This window comes from Aquarana catesbeiana, linkage group LG06 (assembly GCF_042186555.1).
Source record: "Aquarana catesbeiana isolate 2022-GZ linkage group LG06, ASM4218655v1, whole genome shotgun sequence".
NCBI classification, from domain to species: domain Eukaryota; kingdom Metazoa; phylum Chordata; class Amphibia; order Anura; family Ranidae; genus Aquarana; species Aquarana catesbeiana.
This window is the reverse complement of record NC_133329.1, coordinates 175,291,025-175,309,406: the sequence shown is the minus strand read 5'-3', so window position 1 is coordinate 175,309,406 and position 18,382 is coordinate 175,291,025. Positions and strand designations below refer to the sequence as shown.

Here is an 18,382-nt window from a genome sequence, read left to right as displayed (position 1 = left end):
GAGGGATTCTGCCATGTAGTCTGATCGATTTTGAATTATGATGCCCCCACCTTTATCTGCTGCCTTGATAATATTGTTGTGGTTGTTGGTTAGATCATTAGATCATCTAATGCCTTTTGTTCTGCTCTAGAAAGGTTGGACTTCTTCTTGGGAACTGATTTGCACGTCGATAAGATGAGATTTTTTAATCCCATTTGTGACACTTTACTTTTTTTTTTTTTTTACCTTTTATTAAAGTTTTCTTTTTATATAATAGTCGCTTATTAAATCAATGATCCTTTTTAGATAAAACATTTTTTCTTTTGCACATGAAAACTATTGACTCTGAACATATTTTTTCCCACAACCAACCTTTAATTGTATATTTTTTACATCCTTGTTTTCACAATGCGGGTCCGCTGGCTGTTGTGGTTCCTGTACTTCCATTTAAGTCGCTCTCCTCCTGAGAGCAAACAGGCCAGTAGAAGGAGCTGTGAGCCCTGAGTGCGTAGCCTGTATTATCTCCTATCTGTGTCCTCCAAGGTAGTGTTCTCAGGAATACTACCGGTACATCGAGCCACACCAGAGAGGCAGAGGGAGATTAGGGAAGTAAACAAGTGGCTGAAGAGCTGGTGTAGTAAGGAGGGGTTTGGGTTCCTGGAGGACTGGGCCGACTTCAGTCGGTAACCGGTACTATAGAAGGGACGGACTGCACCTAAATGAGGAGGGTGCAGATCTGCTGGGAATGAAGATGGCCAAAAAGTTAGAGGGGTTTTTAAACTAGGCGATGGGGGGAGGGTCCAGAGACAGTGATAGCCAGCGCGGAAGATATTCCAGAGGGTAGTATTGGGGGCATTAGTGGTAGGTTAACCAAAGCACAAAAACACAAGGTGAGTATAGTAGCAAGTCCAAGTTGCAATCTTGAAACACCCAATACGAGGACAATATGCGACCGGTCTAAACTATGTGGCATGTTCACCAATGCCAGGAGCCTGGCGGACAAGATGGGTGAACTAGAGATACTGTTGTACAAGGAGGATTTGGATTTTGTGGGAATTTCAGAGACCTGGTTCAACAGCTCTCATGATTGGCTGGCAAACATTCAAGGGTATACCCTATACCGCAAGGATAGAGAGGGTAAAAAAGGGGGAGGGGTATGCCTATATATCAAGAATAATGTACAAGTGAATGTGAGAGATGACATCACTGAGGGGGCTAGGGAGGAGGTGGAAGCTTTATGGGTAGAGCTCCAAAGGGATGAAGCTAAGGGGAAAATAATACTGGGAGTATGCTATAGGCCCCCTAACCTGAGGGAGGAAGTGGAGACGGATCTCCTATCACAAATTGGATTAGCAGCAAGGATGGGAAGTGTTATCATAATGGGGGATTTTAATTATCCAGACATAGACTGGGCGGAGGGAACCGCGCATTCATTTAAGGCTCGCCAGTTCCTTAATGTCTTGCAGGACAATTTTATGGGTCAGATGGTAGACGCACCAACTAGAAATAAAACATTACTAGATCTACTGATTACCAACAATACAGACCTGATAACAGATGTGGAAATACGGGGCAATTTAGGTAACAGCGATCACAGGTCAATTAGTTTCAGTATAAATCACACAAATAGGAGACATGAAGGGAACACAAAGACACTGAATTTCAAAAGAGCCAACTTCCCTAAACTACAAACCTTGCTAAAAGGCATAAATTGGGATAAAATATTAGGAACAAAGAATACGGAGGAGAGATGGGTTTGCTTTAAGAGCATATTAAATAAGGGCATTAGCCAATGTATCCCATTGGGTAATAAATTTAAAAGAGCGAACAAACATCCTGGATGGCTTAACTCCAATGTAAAAATGCATATAAAAGCAAAGGAGAAGGCCTTCAAAAAATACGAGGTTGAGGGATCATCCACAGCATTCAGAATTTATAAAGAAGGCAATAAGAAATGTAAGGGTGCAATTAGGATGGCTAAGATAGAACATGAAAGACACATAGCGGAGGAGAGCAAAAAAAATCCCAAGAAATTCTTTAAGTATGTAAACAGTAAAAAAGGGAGGACAGACCATATTGGCCCCATAAAGAATGAGGAAGGACATCTGGTTACAAAGGATGGGGAGATGGCAGAGGTATTGAATTTATTCTTCTCCTCAGTCTTCACGAGTGAATCGGGGGGCTTCAGTAACCAAAACTGCAGTGTTTATCCTCATGACACAACACAGGAAGCACCTACATGGTTAACAGAGGACGGAATTAAAATTAGACTTGAGATACTTAACATTAATAAATCACCGGGACCAGATGGCTTGCATCCGAGGGTACTTAGGGAACTCAGTCAGGTGATTGCCAGACCGTTGTTCCTAATTTTTACAGTCTATTGACTGGAATGGTACCAGCTGATTGGAGAAAAGCCAATGTAGCACCATGATTTAAAAAGGGCCCAAAAAACATCCCTGGGAATTACAGACCAGTTAGCCTAACATCAATAGTATGTAAACTCTTGGAGGGGATGATAAGGGACTATATACAAGATTTTAGTAATAAGAATGATATCATTAGCAGTAATCAGCATGGATTCATGAAGAATCGTTCTTGCCAAACCAATCTATTAACCTTCTATGAGGAGGTGAGTTGCCATCTAGATAAAGGAAGGCCCGTAGACGTGGTGTATCTGGATTTTGCAAAAGCATTTGACACAGTTCCCCATAAACGTTTACTGTACAAAATAAGGTGCGTTGGCATGGACCATAGGGTGAGTACATGGATTGAAAACTGGCTACAAGGGCGTGTTCAGAGGGTGGTGATAAATGGGGAGTACTCAGAATGGTCAGGGGTGGGTAGTGGGGTCCCCCAGGGTTCTGTGCTGGGACCAATCCTATTTAATTTGTTCATAAACGACCTGGAGGATGGGATAAACAGTTCCATCTCTGTATTTGCAGACGATACTAAGCTAAGCAGGGCAATAACTTCTCTGCAGGATGTGGAAATCTTGCAAAAAGACCTGAACAAATTAATGGGGTGGGCGACTACATGGCAAATGAGGTTCAATGTAGAAAAATGTAAAATAATGCATTTGGGTGGCAAAAATATGAATGCAATCTATACACTGGGGGGAGAACCTCTGGGGGAATCTAGGATGGAAAAGGACTTGGGGGTCCTAGTGGATGATAGGCTCAGCAATGGCATGCAATGCCAAGCTGCTGCTAATAAAGCAAACAGAATATTGGCATGCATTAAAAGGGGGATCAACTGCAGAGATAAAAGGATAATTCTCCCGCTCTACAAGACTCTGGTCCGGCCGCACCTGGAGTATGCTGTCCAGTTCTGGGCACCAGTCCTCAGGAGGGACGTACTGGAAATGGAGCGAGTACAAAGAAGGGCAACAAAGCTAATAAAGGGTCTGGAGGATCTTAGTTATGAGGAAAGGTTGCGAGCACTGAACTTATTCTCTCTGGAGAAGAGACGCTTGAGAGGGGATATGATTTCAATTTACAAATACTGTACTGGTGACCCCACAATAGGGATAAAACTTTTTCGCAGAAGAGAGTTTAATAAGACTCATGGCCACTCATTACAATTAGAAGAAAAGAGGTTTAACCTTAAACTACATAGAGGGTTCTTTACTGTAAGAGCGGCAAGGATGTGGAATTCCCTTCCACAGGCGGTGGTCTCAGCGGGGAGCATTGATAGCTTCAAGAAACTATTAGATAATCACCTGAATGACCGCAATATACAGGGATATGTAATGTAATACTGACACATAATCACACACATAGGTTGGACTTGATGGACTTGTGTCTTTTTTCAACCTCACCTACTATGTAACTATGTGTCTGGACACTTGCTGTGCACCGCTGACATCACTTCCGCTTCCGGGTTCCAGGGTGGTTAGCGTGGAGCTTCCACACACTGGACACCGCTGTTAAGCCTCTCTCAACCAGGAACCAACATCCCCTGAGGTGAAGGACCGCCAGTGAAACCTGCACACCAGCACATGCCAGGACAACACAACCCCTGATGGACATCGCCACCCCATCTGAACTGACTTACCAGTAAGTGTATGTATTACACCTTCACCATATAACAGTGTCAGCAGAGTTGGCGCCTCCACACCCCCCTTCCCTTTTCAGTGCTATGCTCACAGAGGCTATGGACACCCTCTGAGGATGGCTGCCTCCTCTCCCCCCCCACCCCCTTTTTTTGTTCTAACATTAATGTTCTATCAGAACCATCATTATACAATTCCATTCCTGACATCACAAGATCTGAGCACCGGAAAACCTTTCTTCTTCATTCCTAGTCAGAGGGACTAAGGGAACATGCTGTAATGGTTCAAATGGCAGTTTAGTTTTTGTAACACTGACAAAACTAAAATTCAAGTCCCAAGGGGTTAAAGGTGATTTAACTGGCGGATTAATCCGCATCACCCCTTGCATAAAACCCCGGACTAAAGAATGCGTAGCAAGCGGTCTTTGAAATAAAACCGACAAAGCTGAGACTTGGCCCTTAATAGTACTTAGGGCCAACTTCATCTCTACACCCAATTGTAGAAAGGCAAGGATTCTGCCTATAATACATCTCCGAGGGTGCCAACCCTTGGATTCAGACCAGTAAACGTAAGCTTGCCAAACTCTAATATACAGCTCTGGAAACTGGTTTCCTTGCATTAAAATTGAGGCAACGGACCTGGAAAGCCCACGCTTCTTCAGAATGTGGGTTTTAATAGCCAAGCCGTTAAATTTAGCGTTCATAAAGTAGGATGGAATATCAGCCCCTGCGATAGCAGGTCTGGCCAAGGACCCTCCACTGCCATCTTTACGATCTCTGCCTACCATGACCTTCTGGCCCATGCTGGTGCTACCAGAATTAACAGCTTTCTTTCCAGCTTGATCCTGCAAAGAAGTCGAGGCAGCAACTGAATTGGGGGAAAAGCGTAGATCAGTGAAAACTGATCCAACTGAGTTACCAGCACATCTGTTCCGTATGCAAGTGGATCCCTTGTTCTGCACACAAAGTTGACCAACTTCACGTTGTTTCTGGACGCTAGAAGATCTATGTCCAGAGTCCCCCATCTTTGGCAAACAGCCCAAAACACTTCAGAGACCATTCCCCTGGGAATAACTGCTGGCAACTTAGATAGTCTGCCTGCCAATTTTCTACTCCCGGAATGAAAACTGCCGATAGGGATCGGAAATTCCTTTCTGCCCAAGTTAGGCTATGGTTCACCTCTCTCTGAGCTGAGAGACTCTTGGTGCCCCCTTGGTGATCGATATAGGCCACAACCGTAGCATTGTCGGATTGAATCCAGACTGGACAATTCTTTAACCTGGAGGTCCAGGTTTTCAGAGCCAGACACACTGCCCGAATCTCTAGGATGTTGCTGGATCACCTTGTTCCAAGCAGAGAGGATTCTGTTTGCAACAGTCTTAAATGAAACTGGGCATAGAGGACTGCTTCGAATGAAGCTACCATCTTTCCCAACAACCTCATGCAAAGGCGAATTGAAGAATTTGCTTTTGACCTGACCATCCGTACCAGCTCTTGTATGGGGGCAAGAACACCCTTTTCTGGGCTGTATCTATGATCATGCCTAAGTAATCCAGCCTTCTTACTAGTTTTAAGGAAGATTTCTCTAGGTTGAGGATCCAACTGAGACTTTCCAGGTAACTGGTTGTAATGCGTACACTTTGCCTTAAGCGAGTCACTGACTGGTCTATTAATAGATCGTCTAGGTATGCCAACACTGTTATGCCCTGTGCCCTCAACCTGGCTAGAGGTGGGGCCAATGTTTGTGAATACCCGTGGTGCTGTGGCTAGCCTGAAGGGTAAGGTCGCAAACTGAAAGTGCCGTTATTCCACTTCGAATTGCAGAAACCTTTGGTGAGCGGGAAATATTTTGAGCAAATTTTTTATGAACCGATTTAGATTTTTAGATCTAGAATGGGTCTGACATCTCCATTCGGTTTTTGTACCGTAAACAGGTTTGATCAGAAACCTAAACCTTGTTCTTCTGTGGGGATCTGTATGATTACCCCTTGAGTCAATCAGTCTAATGCTTGAAACAGGGATTGTCTTTTCCCTGGATCCTTGGGAACGTTCGATCTCAGAAAGTGAGATGGTGGAAACGCCTGAAACTCTAGTTTGTATCCTAGAGTCACTGTGGAGAGAGCCCATCTGTCCTGAGTTTTCCTCTGCCAGACTTCTGCTCCTTTAGCCAAAGGGTCCTATGCATGTGTACTAGCACAAGTGCAAGGCGAGACGCCTGGTGAATAGAATCCTTTATAGCATCTATGGTAAAACATAATGCTTTTGTTAAATCAGCCAACTCACTGGCCTGTTATGCAGGGAGCTCGTTAAGGGCCTCTGTGAACTGGTCTTTTAAGAACTGACAGATGCCAATAGCTGCAACTGCAGGGTGAGCAACATTACCTGCTAAAGAAAAAAAAGGATTTTAACAGGAATTCCAACTTTTTATCTGTTGGATCCTTTAGCATTTGTGCATTGTCCACTGGACAAGTTAAACTTTTATTCACACAGGAAAACGCAGCATCTACTGCTGGAACTTTTCATTTTTTGGTGAAATTTTTTTTTTTTTTTTTTCTCCAAGGATAGAGAACTGAGAATCTCTTTGGAGGGAGAAAATACTTATCCGGATGATCCCGTTCGGTTATAAATAAGCTTCCCTAGTAATGTGTGGACTGGAAACGCATGCACTGGTTAGGGGTAGCATGAAAGTGGAGCGAACCATGTCCGTAAGGATTTGTACTTCAGATTGTGAAGCTGAAACTTCAAATGTTTTTTCCTCCGCAGAGGAGTAATCGGTTTGCTTTTCCCAATCATTTGAGGGTAATACCTCATCCTGTCCCCACTGTTCCCCTGGTAAGGGGTTTGGAGTAAGAGAGAGGGATGGATGCGATTAAAGCCGCTAATCTTCCTTCTAAGCCCTGCAGGGCAGAGGAAAATGCATCTTCAGTCACATATATAGGGGCTGAAGTGTGAGAAGCAGTTGCACCACCAATTGCTTCCAATGACTCACCCTGGCTTGCCATGTCAGGTATCTCCAGAGAGGATGACAATGTGGAGGCATGTCTGGAGTTCCAAGTGCCTGGGGATGGTTTTGGTGCCTTAGTAGTAAGCCTTGAAGTCATAGTGCAAAGCACAAGGTAGTCTAAGAACTGTTCTATTTACTTGAACAACAGTAGGAAAAACAGTGGTAGCATAGAATGATCTAACGCTAAACAATACATTTTTTCCTGTACTGCAAATGCTTGTGTAAAACCCTCACGTGCACCAGCACTTCTGTGTCCTGTAGCTTTTTCAGGTGTGAGCCTGATTGTCTATGCGCCACGCCCTTTCCTGTGCTTTAGCAAGAGTCACCTCAGAGGGGAGGCGGGGGAGGGGATTTACACAGCCTTTTTATTAGCTTTTCCGATTTATGCTTGTTTAAACATAACATGTATCCCTATCCACTCAGTTTCCCCATTTAGGGGGAGAGGAGACCCACCTCCAGCTGCTGAGACACATGGTGTATTAGCACAGATTTAAACGGGGTCTATACACTATTACTCGCTCTAGGGGAGTTAAGACATTTTTCAATATAATTTAAAGAAAAGTCATAGGTGAACTTTGCAGTTCCTATGCTTTCCTCTTACCTTTGCCTCGCTGCAGGATACTGTTGTAAACAGACAGATCCAAACTTCACCCATGACGTCGGGCAGCGTGTTTAAACCTCCAAAGACTGGGGCCCTTTTAATAGGGGTTCCACTCCTTGGGACAATGTATAGCACCCCTCAGGACAGCTTTAGGTAATGTAGCAAGACCAAAAAGAGTCCTGGTTCCTAGGGTCCAGCCCTCAAAGAGGAGCATTACAGGCAAAACTTTGTTCTTCCATGCGAGGCCCAGGTACCATCCTGGAGCCGCAGTGGCAGGATGGATCCGGTTGTGGAGGCTTTTTAAATCCAGCATGGATCCCTCCTGGAGCTCTGCAGATCACATCTTCACTCGTGCCAACACCTTTAGACAATGGCAAAAAAATGAGGTCTCCTGGAAGGAGGAGGGGTTATATAGGGGAGTCAACTTCCTGTATTGGGTGTGCCAGTGTCAACACCTGAAGGTAGCTATAACCCACTAAGTAAATACTTAAGGCTCTGTGTTCTATGATGCACGATAAAGAAATGCCATTTTAGTCAAAAGACTAAGAATAAAACTAAATTGAAATTTGACTTTAAAATTAAACACTGGTCTGTAGTGCATGTTCATACCTCAATACCATAATAAATAACCTATTAGATTTTTCACTCCAGCAGTATATAATGAGTTTGGAAATTGTAGAGAAATGTTAACTAATGCATTACAATTTAATTACACCCATTAGATTTTAGACGACTAAAATGTACTGGAGATTTAGTCGACTAAATAAAACAATTGCAGAAGACTAAAATGGGACTAAAACTGAAATGCCATTTTAGTCCTAAGACTAAGACTAAAACTAATTCGAAATGCTGACAAAATTAACACTGATCTGATCACACCTGATGTACTGAGGCCTATCTCATTTCTTGAGACCCTAACAAGCAAGGAAAGTACAAATACTCATAAAATGAACCCTTTTTGAAAAGTAGACATTCCAAGGTATTTTGTAAGAGGCATGGTTAGTTTTTTGAAGTTGTCATTTTTTTTCCCCACAATTCTTTGCAAAATGAAGATATTTTTTTCTTTTTTTTTTTCACACTAAAATGTCATTATAACAGGTTATTTCTCTCACATGGCATGTACATTCCACAAATGACACCCCAAAATATAAATCGGCTACTCCTCCTGAGTATGACGATACCACATGTGGGGGACTTTTACACAGCCTGTCCACATACAGAGGCAGCACATTCAGGCGTTCTAAGAGCATAAATTACACATCTAATCTCTCAACCACCTATTACACTTTTGAAGGCCCTGGAGCACCAGGACAATGGAAAAGCCCACAAAGTGACCCCATTTTGGAAAGCAAACACCCCAACGTATAATCTTTGCGGCATTATGAGTCTTTTGAATGGTTAATTTTTTTCCATAAGTTTTTAAAAATTGGGGAAAAAGAATGAAAACGCTTTATTTTATTTTTTTTTAACAAAGTTGTCCATTTATAAGTTATTTCCAACACATAGCATGTACATAGCAAAAATGACACCCCAAAATATATTCTGCTACTCCTCCAGAGTATGGCGATGCCACATATGTGAGACTTTTACCCAGCCTGACATGCTCCTAGAACGCATCTAATTTCCTTACAAACTATCACATTTTTGAAGGCCCTTCATATTATTCACACATAGCATGAACATACCAAGAATTACACCCTAAAATACATTCTGCTGAGCAAAGGGTAAACAAAAGATTACCTGTGGTTTTAGTAGTGCAGTTGTCCAGAGGAGGAGAGCCCTGATCCAGGCAGCAGGCAAGGACATGGTCAGCGACAGTGAATGGAATTGTCCAGGCAGCAGGCAGGAATATTGTCCATAGTCAGGAAGGGATACTGTCCATATACAGTCCAGGGTCAGTGCAAGTAGAGACATTGCTAGCAGTGCCAAATTATTGGTCCTGGTAGTAAGCAGGAACATGGTCCAAGTAGCAGGCCAGGAAAGAATGGGGACAGGGGTAGAGGCTTCTCCCACCCAAATCTCTTTGAAGCCTCCAAGTCTCCAGACCTTAATCCGGGAATGATAAAAGTAAAAAATGAGTTTTCTTCATCCAGAAAAACATTTCTGGAGCCCCTCACATACGTGAGACCCCTGTGTTCCCACTAGCATAGCAGGGTAAATGATCAGTCCAAGAGGCAGGCAAAAAAACATGATCAAACAGTCCAGGGTCAGTTCCAGAGCAGGCAGATGTAGGTACAGTTTAGTGTTGAGCAGAAGATTGGTCATATAACAGGCCAGGGTCGGTTCCGGAGAAGGCAGAGGTATGTACAGTTCAGTGCAGTGGCATAAGGGTTGTGGAGGAAAATGACAGGAAACGAGAATTACGTTTACCATACTTCCCTAATAAGGTAGAGAAGTATGGTAACGGCGGAAACATTCACCTATACAGAGGCCTGGTTGGGAAGGACATTGGGGACAATACTATGTAGTGTCTCTTCGAACTCATCTTCTGGAGCACACCCGGCATTTCTTCTGACGTCTGTGGCCTGTTTCGGGGGGGGGGGGGGATTTTCTCAGGAAAGTGGCGTTAGTGGAGTCTGCTCACGGAAATCAGAGCAAATATTTTCTGGTGGGCTTTGAGGGTACAAAAGTGCGGCGATTACTTGTTCCTGGTAGTGAAGATAGGATACGGGGGTCTCAGATTTTTTGTAAATAGCATAAGTGTTATACATGGCCAAACTGAAAAAATAAATGGCCTCTTTTTTATACCAATGACAGGATTTTCTTGTGGGAAGGTAGGGTTCAATCATCTGATCATTGAAGTTCACTCCCCCCATAAACAAATTATAGTCATAGATACAAGGTGGTTTCTGGATTGGGCAGTTAATTCTGGAGACTTCCACATAGATGTCATTATGGATTGTCGTGAGCCTGTGGACGTTTCGCCTGTCCCTCCACTTGACAGCCAATAGCTCCTGGTTCCGCAAAGACGCAGTCTCCCCTCGTAGCTTTTCATTGATGAGTTTTTGCTGGAAGCCCTTTCTATTGGGTCTTACTGTACCACATGCTGGGTGTCCCTCCGGTAAAGATTGCAGAAGAGGGCAAGCTTGTATAAAAATTATCCACATAAAGATGGTATCCCTTCCCAAGGAGTGGATAGACAAGCTCCCAGACAACTCTTCAGCTGGCTCCAATATACTCTGGGCATTCAGAGGGATGCAGTTGGGAGTCCTTCCCTTCGTACACTATGAAGGAGTAGATGTACCCCGTTGCTCGGTCACAAAGTATGTACATTATAACCCCATATCGGGCCCTTTTCCTGGGGATAAACTGTTTGATGCCCAGCCTGCCTGAGAATTTTACAAGGGACTCATCCATGGAAATATTCTGTTCGGGGGTATATAACTGGAATAATTTTTCAGAGAAATGATTTGTCAAAAGCTGGGTCATTTCCGGGAGGGCACTGGGTGTTGTCATTATAGTAGAAAAACCTCATAATTATAAGGTATCTTGATCTTAGCATAATAGATGAGAAGAGTGGCATGTGGTGGATGGGGTTGGTAGACCAATAGGAGTACAATTTGTTTTTTTGAGTCCCATATTAAAAGTTAGGCCTAAAAAAATTTTCCTCTACGGCAAGTTCTCTCCATTCAAAGGGACGGGCGTAACTAGAACCAGGGTTGCTTACTATGTACTGTTGTGCATAGAGGTTGCACTGGGCCACAATGGACGATAGGAAGGCTTCGGTGAAAATCAAATGAAAAAAATCAAGCTTGGCAAAATCATTGATGTTCACCTGGACACCTGGCTGTCCAGGTCCAGGGGGATGTTTGCTGCTCCGGAATTAAGGGGAAGCCACAGGGGGTTTTGAAGGGCATAGGGAAGGCTGGCATGGCCCCTAGCCCTTTGGGGCTGAGATAACACAATACTGGTGCTTGGCATTTGTTGCAGTGGCCCTGCGCTGCTGGTAGTAGGCTGCTGCTCCACGCCAGAACTTCTTTTCACGGGCACACGTTCCTTTTCCGATGTTGTATCAGACCCACTGCTTTTAAAACGGGTTCATAGGCCGAATCCGAAACAGACTGAGACTCAGAGAGCTCCCCGCTGCTCTCATCGGTCATGCTTAGACGCTGGTAGGCCTCCTCACTGGTAAAATATTTTTTTGCCATACTGGTGGCTGGTGAGGCTGCACTGCAGAGTACTGATGTGTACTATGGGGCACTGTAGTGGCACTAATGGCACAGATGGCACCGATTGGCGTAGTGGCACAGATTGACACTGCAGAAGCGCAGATGAGCACCGATGGGCACAGGTGGCACTGGTGTGGCACTGCAGAGGCGCAGATGAGCACTGATTAGCACAGAGGTGGCACAGATGAAACTGATGTGGCACAGATGGCACTGATGTAGCACTGTTGGGCACTACTAAATATATTAGAAACTCAGTTTGTCACACGATCTCTCCTCTCACGCTGTATCGGAGTGAGGAGAGCAGAACTTTGAACTTTCTTTGGTTTGTTGACATTTGTGATTGCGCCGTCGTTTGTCGGAGCGATCACGTGGTAAAGGGCTGCTGTCATTGGCCCTTTACCGCGATCTGTGCTGCGCCGGGTCCCGTGAACCCAGCGAGCATGGATGTTCCCGTGTGCGCGCCCCAGGGGGCGCCCGACTCTGGGAGGACGTCAGTGTACGCCCTCCTCCCAGAGTAATGGATTTGGCTATAGTGCTGTGGGCAAGTGGTTAAAAAAAAAAAATTTGCCTGACAAATTTTTCCTTTTACCAGTCAATTAAGGCCTGATGGGATACAGATGGGATTGATCCTAACAATCTCCTAACTCTGGGTGGTACAAGATGAAGCACACAAGCAAACTAAACTGGATCCTTTCCCCTGCAGTACCCCCTAGTGACAGATGATGCAGTTCTCAAAACGCGAGAAATAGGCATGAGAAGTACAGTGTTACTTAAACAGTATTCCAGGGCTTTTTCAAATTTTTGGGGGGACACACACAAAATAGGTGGCAAAGACTGGTCCACTGATCCCATCTAATTCTCAGATATACTCCTAGGGAAATTAGACACCAAGGGAACCACACAGGGCAAAACCATACAAATATTTTAATAAAATAACCTATAGCTATTTTAATACAAATTTGTGAATGGTTTTGCGCCGTGTGCTTTCCTTGGCGTCTTATTTCCTTAGTATATCTGAGATTTGGATGGGACCGGCAGACCCGAGGGGAACGTGGACTGCATTTTATGGCATACTCTAATCTGGCAGGATTTGTACCATGTGTTTTTTTTTCCTTTTACTTCCCTAAATCTTTCTGTAAGCATGTTTTACATGCTTGTGGTGTTGTGGTTCACCATTTGAGGCGGTTTATCACATACCTGCACTTGCAAGATGATTATGCTACAAGCCAATTTTTTTGCTTTTTGGGATTGTGGACTCACTTATGTTTATTATACATGTTTTACAACTCACTGTATTGTTTGTTATAAATTTAGTAATAGCACTGCTTTATGTGAATATTTGAGTCAAGGATATTGATTGCTGTGCTAGCAGCTTCTGTGTTTTTCAAGAATTACACAGCTTTGATAAAGGCCAAAATACACAAGTACAATTAATCACGGTTTTCTTGCTTTATGACCAATAAAGCTTTTGTATTGGATGTTAGAGTGCGCCAGTGTTTTTTTTTGTTTTGTTTTTTACAAACAGGGCAAGGAGGAGTTAGAATAGAGTTGGCTTATTGAAGTCAAACTAAAATTACTAAACTAAAAAATAAATACACTCACCAGAATTTGGGGGTGGAGGCTTGTTATGTATCCACTTAACTACTTTAACCCCATTTTGTGTTGTTGCAATGTTAACACCAGGAACGCAGGTAATAATGTGCTCCAGAGGCACTCCTCCTTGCCCTTCTCCAACCTCATGCAAGGAGCTGAATTCTGCTGCATAACAATCAGGGAAACTGGGGAAAAAAAAAAAAAAAAAAAAACAAACATAATTAAACAGCAAACATTCCTTTTTTTAGCAAGTTTACAGTCAGTAGGACAGAAAAAAAAAAAAAAGTTATACTGAGCAAGCAACGCAAGTCAGCATGTATGTTTAGGAAACACTTAAGTCTCTGCTTGGAAGATATTACCCTCTACAAGCCCTGGTGACCAATTTCATCAAGCCAAAGTGGGAGGGGGAACTCAAAATCTAAAGCGGTCACCAGGAACAAGAGATGAAGGCAACCTGTTATGGAAACTACAGGCATTCCCCTTACTGTAGGGAGAATACCTATCACGTCTTACACAGACAATCTTCTCAATAGGCCACCGCTGGGCGATTGGGGGGGTAGTGACAGCAGTGAGATTGGATATACAGATATTAACTGCTTCCACCTGAAGTGATCAAATTCAAGCAGTGTTGGCTACTTCAGAGCCAACCTTAGTGAGGGGGGGATGACACCATTCATTGCAGTGAATAGGTACAGTAAATCTCTCCTAAAACGTGAACTGTTTAGGAGATATTTACCTGTAAAGCCATTGATGGGGTCACCGGCGCATGCACTCTAAAAGAACGGCACCCCCATGCCGTGAACAGCGGCTCCCAAAACCCTGACAAAATAGTGTGCTTGGGAGGATGAAGCCCATTTAGAGAAGTATATGCTTAACGTTTACGCCATTAGGTGGCTGCTGTGCCTCCCAATGGAGGTTAAGCAAACCAAGTTTAAAAAGTCTACTAAAATACTACAAGGGATGTGGCAAACTATTGGATCACTTTGGGTTCAGTGAAAGGAACTACATATCTCTTGTGGTGTGAAGTTTGACACCAACAAAGAACACACCTCGGAATATTGCAGCCTGGTTTACACTGCTAGCAGAACATTTTCCCCCAGGACAAGAGGTTAAGGGCTAAGTTCACCTTTTCAAGATATAGCCTATGCAGCCAAGCGGGCCTTTTAGGTATTAAAAAAAAAATGCAGTTTTGCAAAATGTTTATTCGTTTTATTTTAATGCCTGCAGGCCATGGGGGTCCCCCGGAAGCCTGCTTGAAAAACTCCCAGTTAACAACCCTCATGCTGTGCCTTCTTGTTACAGGTTTGAAAACAAAACAAATGAATATTTTACAAAGATGCCATTTAATACCTACCAGGGTCCATTAACTGCATAGGCTCTTTTCTAGAACAAAAACAAAAAAAAAAAAAAAACTTAACCTTAGCTGCTGCACATATTTCCTGGAAGTACTGTGTTTTCGCTAACTACCTACATGACAGAAGAAAGTAGATCTGTCTGAGACAAGAAGATCTAGTTGTGGCTATGCACATAGTGCAAACACCAAGTAAACCATTGGATATGGTAATGGCCTCAAAAAATTAAAATAAAAAAAATAGTACATTTTACAATATTATTTTCTCTTGCAACTGGAAGACGCTGAGAATGCAATTATTAAAACTAAATTTTTTTTTTTTTTATGTATTTGACATTGCAAGTTAGTGTTCTCTAAATCCAAAAAAACAGTAAGGAGATTCATTTCTTTATTTTAAGCTAAGAAAATGTTTGCAAATCCCGAAAAAACCCGTTGATCTTGAAAGAAACCAAGTCCTCATCACCTCCTGTGAGCTGAAAAGGATAGCATAAACCATGACCTCTCCATCTAGTACTTTGCTAGTTTCATCACTCCACCATGTAATGTAGATGAACAAAGATATGCCTGACAACCATGGTTCCTTCCATAGATACCATGGAGAAGGAGTGTAGACACAAAGGACAAGAAGTGTCGGTGTATTTATAGCATCACCAGGGAAAAGGTGAAAAAAAAAAAAGGATATGCAGCCTTCACACCCAATAACTGTTAAGCGGCAACATAAAATTTGTTTTTGGGTTTTATACACTTTATAAAAATGGTGTGCATGCATGCACGTTTTCAATTCAGCTGTATATTAAGCTGGATCCATATCTTATGCCATCCATCAGAATCTGTTCCATGACCCCTTTCAGCATTAGTCAACAGTGGTGAAGGCAGTTCAGCTATAAAAAAAAAAAAATGGAAATGAGGTAATCTTTCACTCAAAGCAAGTTCTCTCTAGCAATTACTTTCATTGTTTGTCAGGAACCCAGTGTGTAATAGGGTGGTCCAATGCCTGCCCCAAGCCTCCAGGAGATAAGAGAATCTTGGGTCCTACTGCTTTGCCTGCAAAGCAGCTGGGAAACCTATTAAGAAATTCACAAGGCACAGTTTTGAAGGCATGCTTCTTTTATCTATCCAACTGGCAATTTTAGAGTGTTCGAATTGTAGGGAAAAAAAATAAATAAAAATTGCTAGAAAATAAGAAAGACACTGGGATGCCCAGAAGCAGTTCAATTGAGGTTTGGGCAATACAGGAACAAAAATACTAAGGCCCACAAGTAACAGGTTAAGAAAGCAGGCCCAATAGAACTCACAGAGCCGCATGAAGAATCTAAACACCCAACAAACAACCAAGTGGCAGAATTGGTGAACAGTTTGTTGGAACACTTAATGCCAAGAATCTGCTGACTGTTACCACAGTAGAAAGTTGTCCAACTATCCCACAATGGGAATTCTCTGTGAGCAAAGCAAGTACAGTACAGGTGTACAATACAGGCCAAAGGGGAAGGGGCAACCAAGTATGTTGAGTGCTTGAACAAATGATTTTTTCACAAAGTAGCTGTGCCTAAGCTACTTTGCGATGACATTGGCAACATTTGACAACAGTTCCAAAGGTTTGTGATAAATAACACATACTCAGAATGGTCTAGAGTGGTTAGTGGGGTACCCCAGGGCTTTGTCTTGAGACCAATTATGTTTAATTTATTTATAAAATGACAGAGGATGGAATAAATAGCTCAATCTCAGTATTTGCTGACAACACAAAAATATGCATTAACACAGCAGGATATAGAAACGTTACAAGAGGACCTGAATAAATTAATGGAGAGAACTACTACATGGCAAATGAAGTTTAGGACTGGTAAGTCTAAGGTAATGCATTTGGGGGGTAAAAATATAAAAGCAGTTACTCGTTAGGGGGAGAATCCTTAGGGGCTTCCAGGATGGAGAAGGATCTAGGGGTCCTAGTAGAAGACAGACTGAGCAATAACATGCAGTGTTAAGCTGCAGCTAACACAGCCAGCAGAATGTTGGCATGCATTAAATAGGGAATTTACTCCAGAGATTAGACTATTATTATGCCACTTTATAAATCTCTTGCTCGGCCACATTTGGAGTATTGCGTCTAGTTCTGGTCACTAACCCTCTGAATGGATGTGTTGGAGCTGAGAGAGAGTCCAGAGAAGAACAACTAAATATGGGGACTGGAGGACATCAATTATGAGGAACGACTACAAGATATGATTGCGATATACAAATATCGCAACTTGGATCCCATTGTAAGTATGAAACTTTTGAGTCCCAGGGAGTGCAAGGAGGACACAGGGCCACACCATGAGACTGGAAGAGAAGTGGTTTAACCTTAAAATGCGTAGGGGCAATCACTGTCAGGGCGGTAAGGATGTGGAACTCTTCCACACAAATCGGTGGTGTCGGTAGGCAGTAGGGATAGTTTTAAAAGACTCTTGAACGTGCATCTTAGCCAAAAAAATATATGGGGATATGGGAAATGATACAAAACACACACACGTTGAACTGGTTGTCTTTATTCAACCTTACCAACATGTTATTAAATACTGTGACAAATTAATTCAAAAACTTTTGTTGCCACCAGTTTAGACATTAATGGCTGTGTGTTGAGCTATTTTGAGGGACAGCAAATTTACATTGTTATACAAGCTGTACACTCACTACTTTACATTGTAGCAAAGGGTCAATTCTGCAGTGTTGTCACATGAAAAGATACGAAAATATTTTTAAAAAATGTGAGGGGTGTACTCACTTTTGTGAGAAAATTATATTATATAATATAATATTTTCACAAAAGTGAATACACCCCTCACATTTTATAAACATACACACACACACACACACAGTTGTGCTCATATGTTTACATACCCTGGCAGAATTTATGATTTCTTGGACATTTTTCAGAAAATATGAACACAAAAAGTTTTTTCACTTATGGTTAGTGTTTGGCTGAAGCCATTAATTAAATCAACTGTGTTTACTCGTTTTTAAAATCATAATGGCAACAGAAACTACCCAGATGACCCTGATCAAAAGTTTACATAGCCTGGTGATTTTGGCCTGATAACATGATCACAAGTTGACACAAAGGGGTATGAATGGCTATTTAAAAAGGTAACCATCCTCACCTGTGATCTGTTTTCTTGTAATTTGTGTGTCTGTTTATAAAAAGGTCAATGAGTTTCTGGACTCCTGACAGACCCTTGCACCTTTCATCCAGTGCTGCACTGACATTTCTGGATTCCGAGTAATGGGGAAAGCAAAAGAATTGTCAAAGGATCTGCGGGAAAAGGTAGTTGAACTGTATAAAACAGGAAAGGGATATAAAAAGAAATCCAAGGAAATGAGAATGCCAATCGGCAGTGTTCAAACCTAATCAAGAAGTGGAAAATGAGGGGTTCTGTTGAAACCAAACCACGGTCAGGTAGACCAACTAAAATTTCAGCCACAAGTGTCAGGAAAATTGTTCGGGATGCAATGAAAAACCCACAAATAACTTCAGGTGACATACAGGACTCTGAAATCATGTGGTGTGGCTGTTTCAAGATGCACAATAAGGAGGCACTTGAAGAAAGATGGGCTGCATGGTTGAGCCACCAGAAGAAAGCCATTACTACGCA

The 18,382-nt window shown here is 42.6% G+C and overlaps 1 protein-coding gene across 11 annotated transcripts in view; it reads right to left on the bottom strand.

Annotated features, from left to right (window-relative positions):
* Window positions 1-18,382, bottom strand: part of MARF1 (meiosis regulator and mRNA stability factor 1) — a 453,542-nt gene that overhangs the window by 192,577 nt on the left and 242,583 nt on the right. For all 11 annotated transcript variants that reach the window (XR_012235026.1, XR_012235025.1, XM_073591154.1 and 8 more), the window contains one exon: window positions 13,409-13,584. Coding sequence is in view for 9 of the 11 variants with exons in the window: in XM_073591154.1 (XP_073447255.1) it covers window positions 13,409-13,584 (176 nt within the window). In the remaining 2 variants the exon portion in view is untranslated. The remainder of the gene's footprint in view (window positions 1-13,408; window positions 13,585-18,382) is intronic.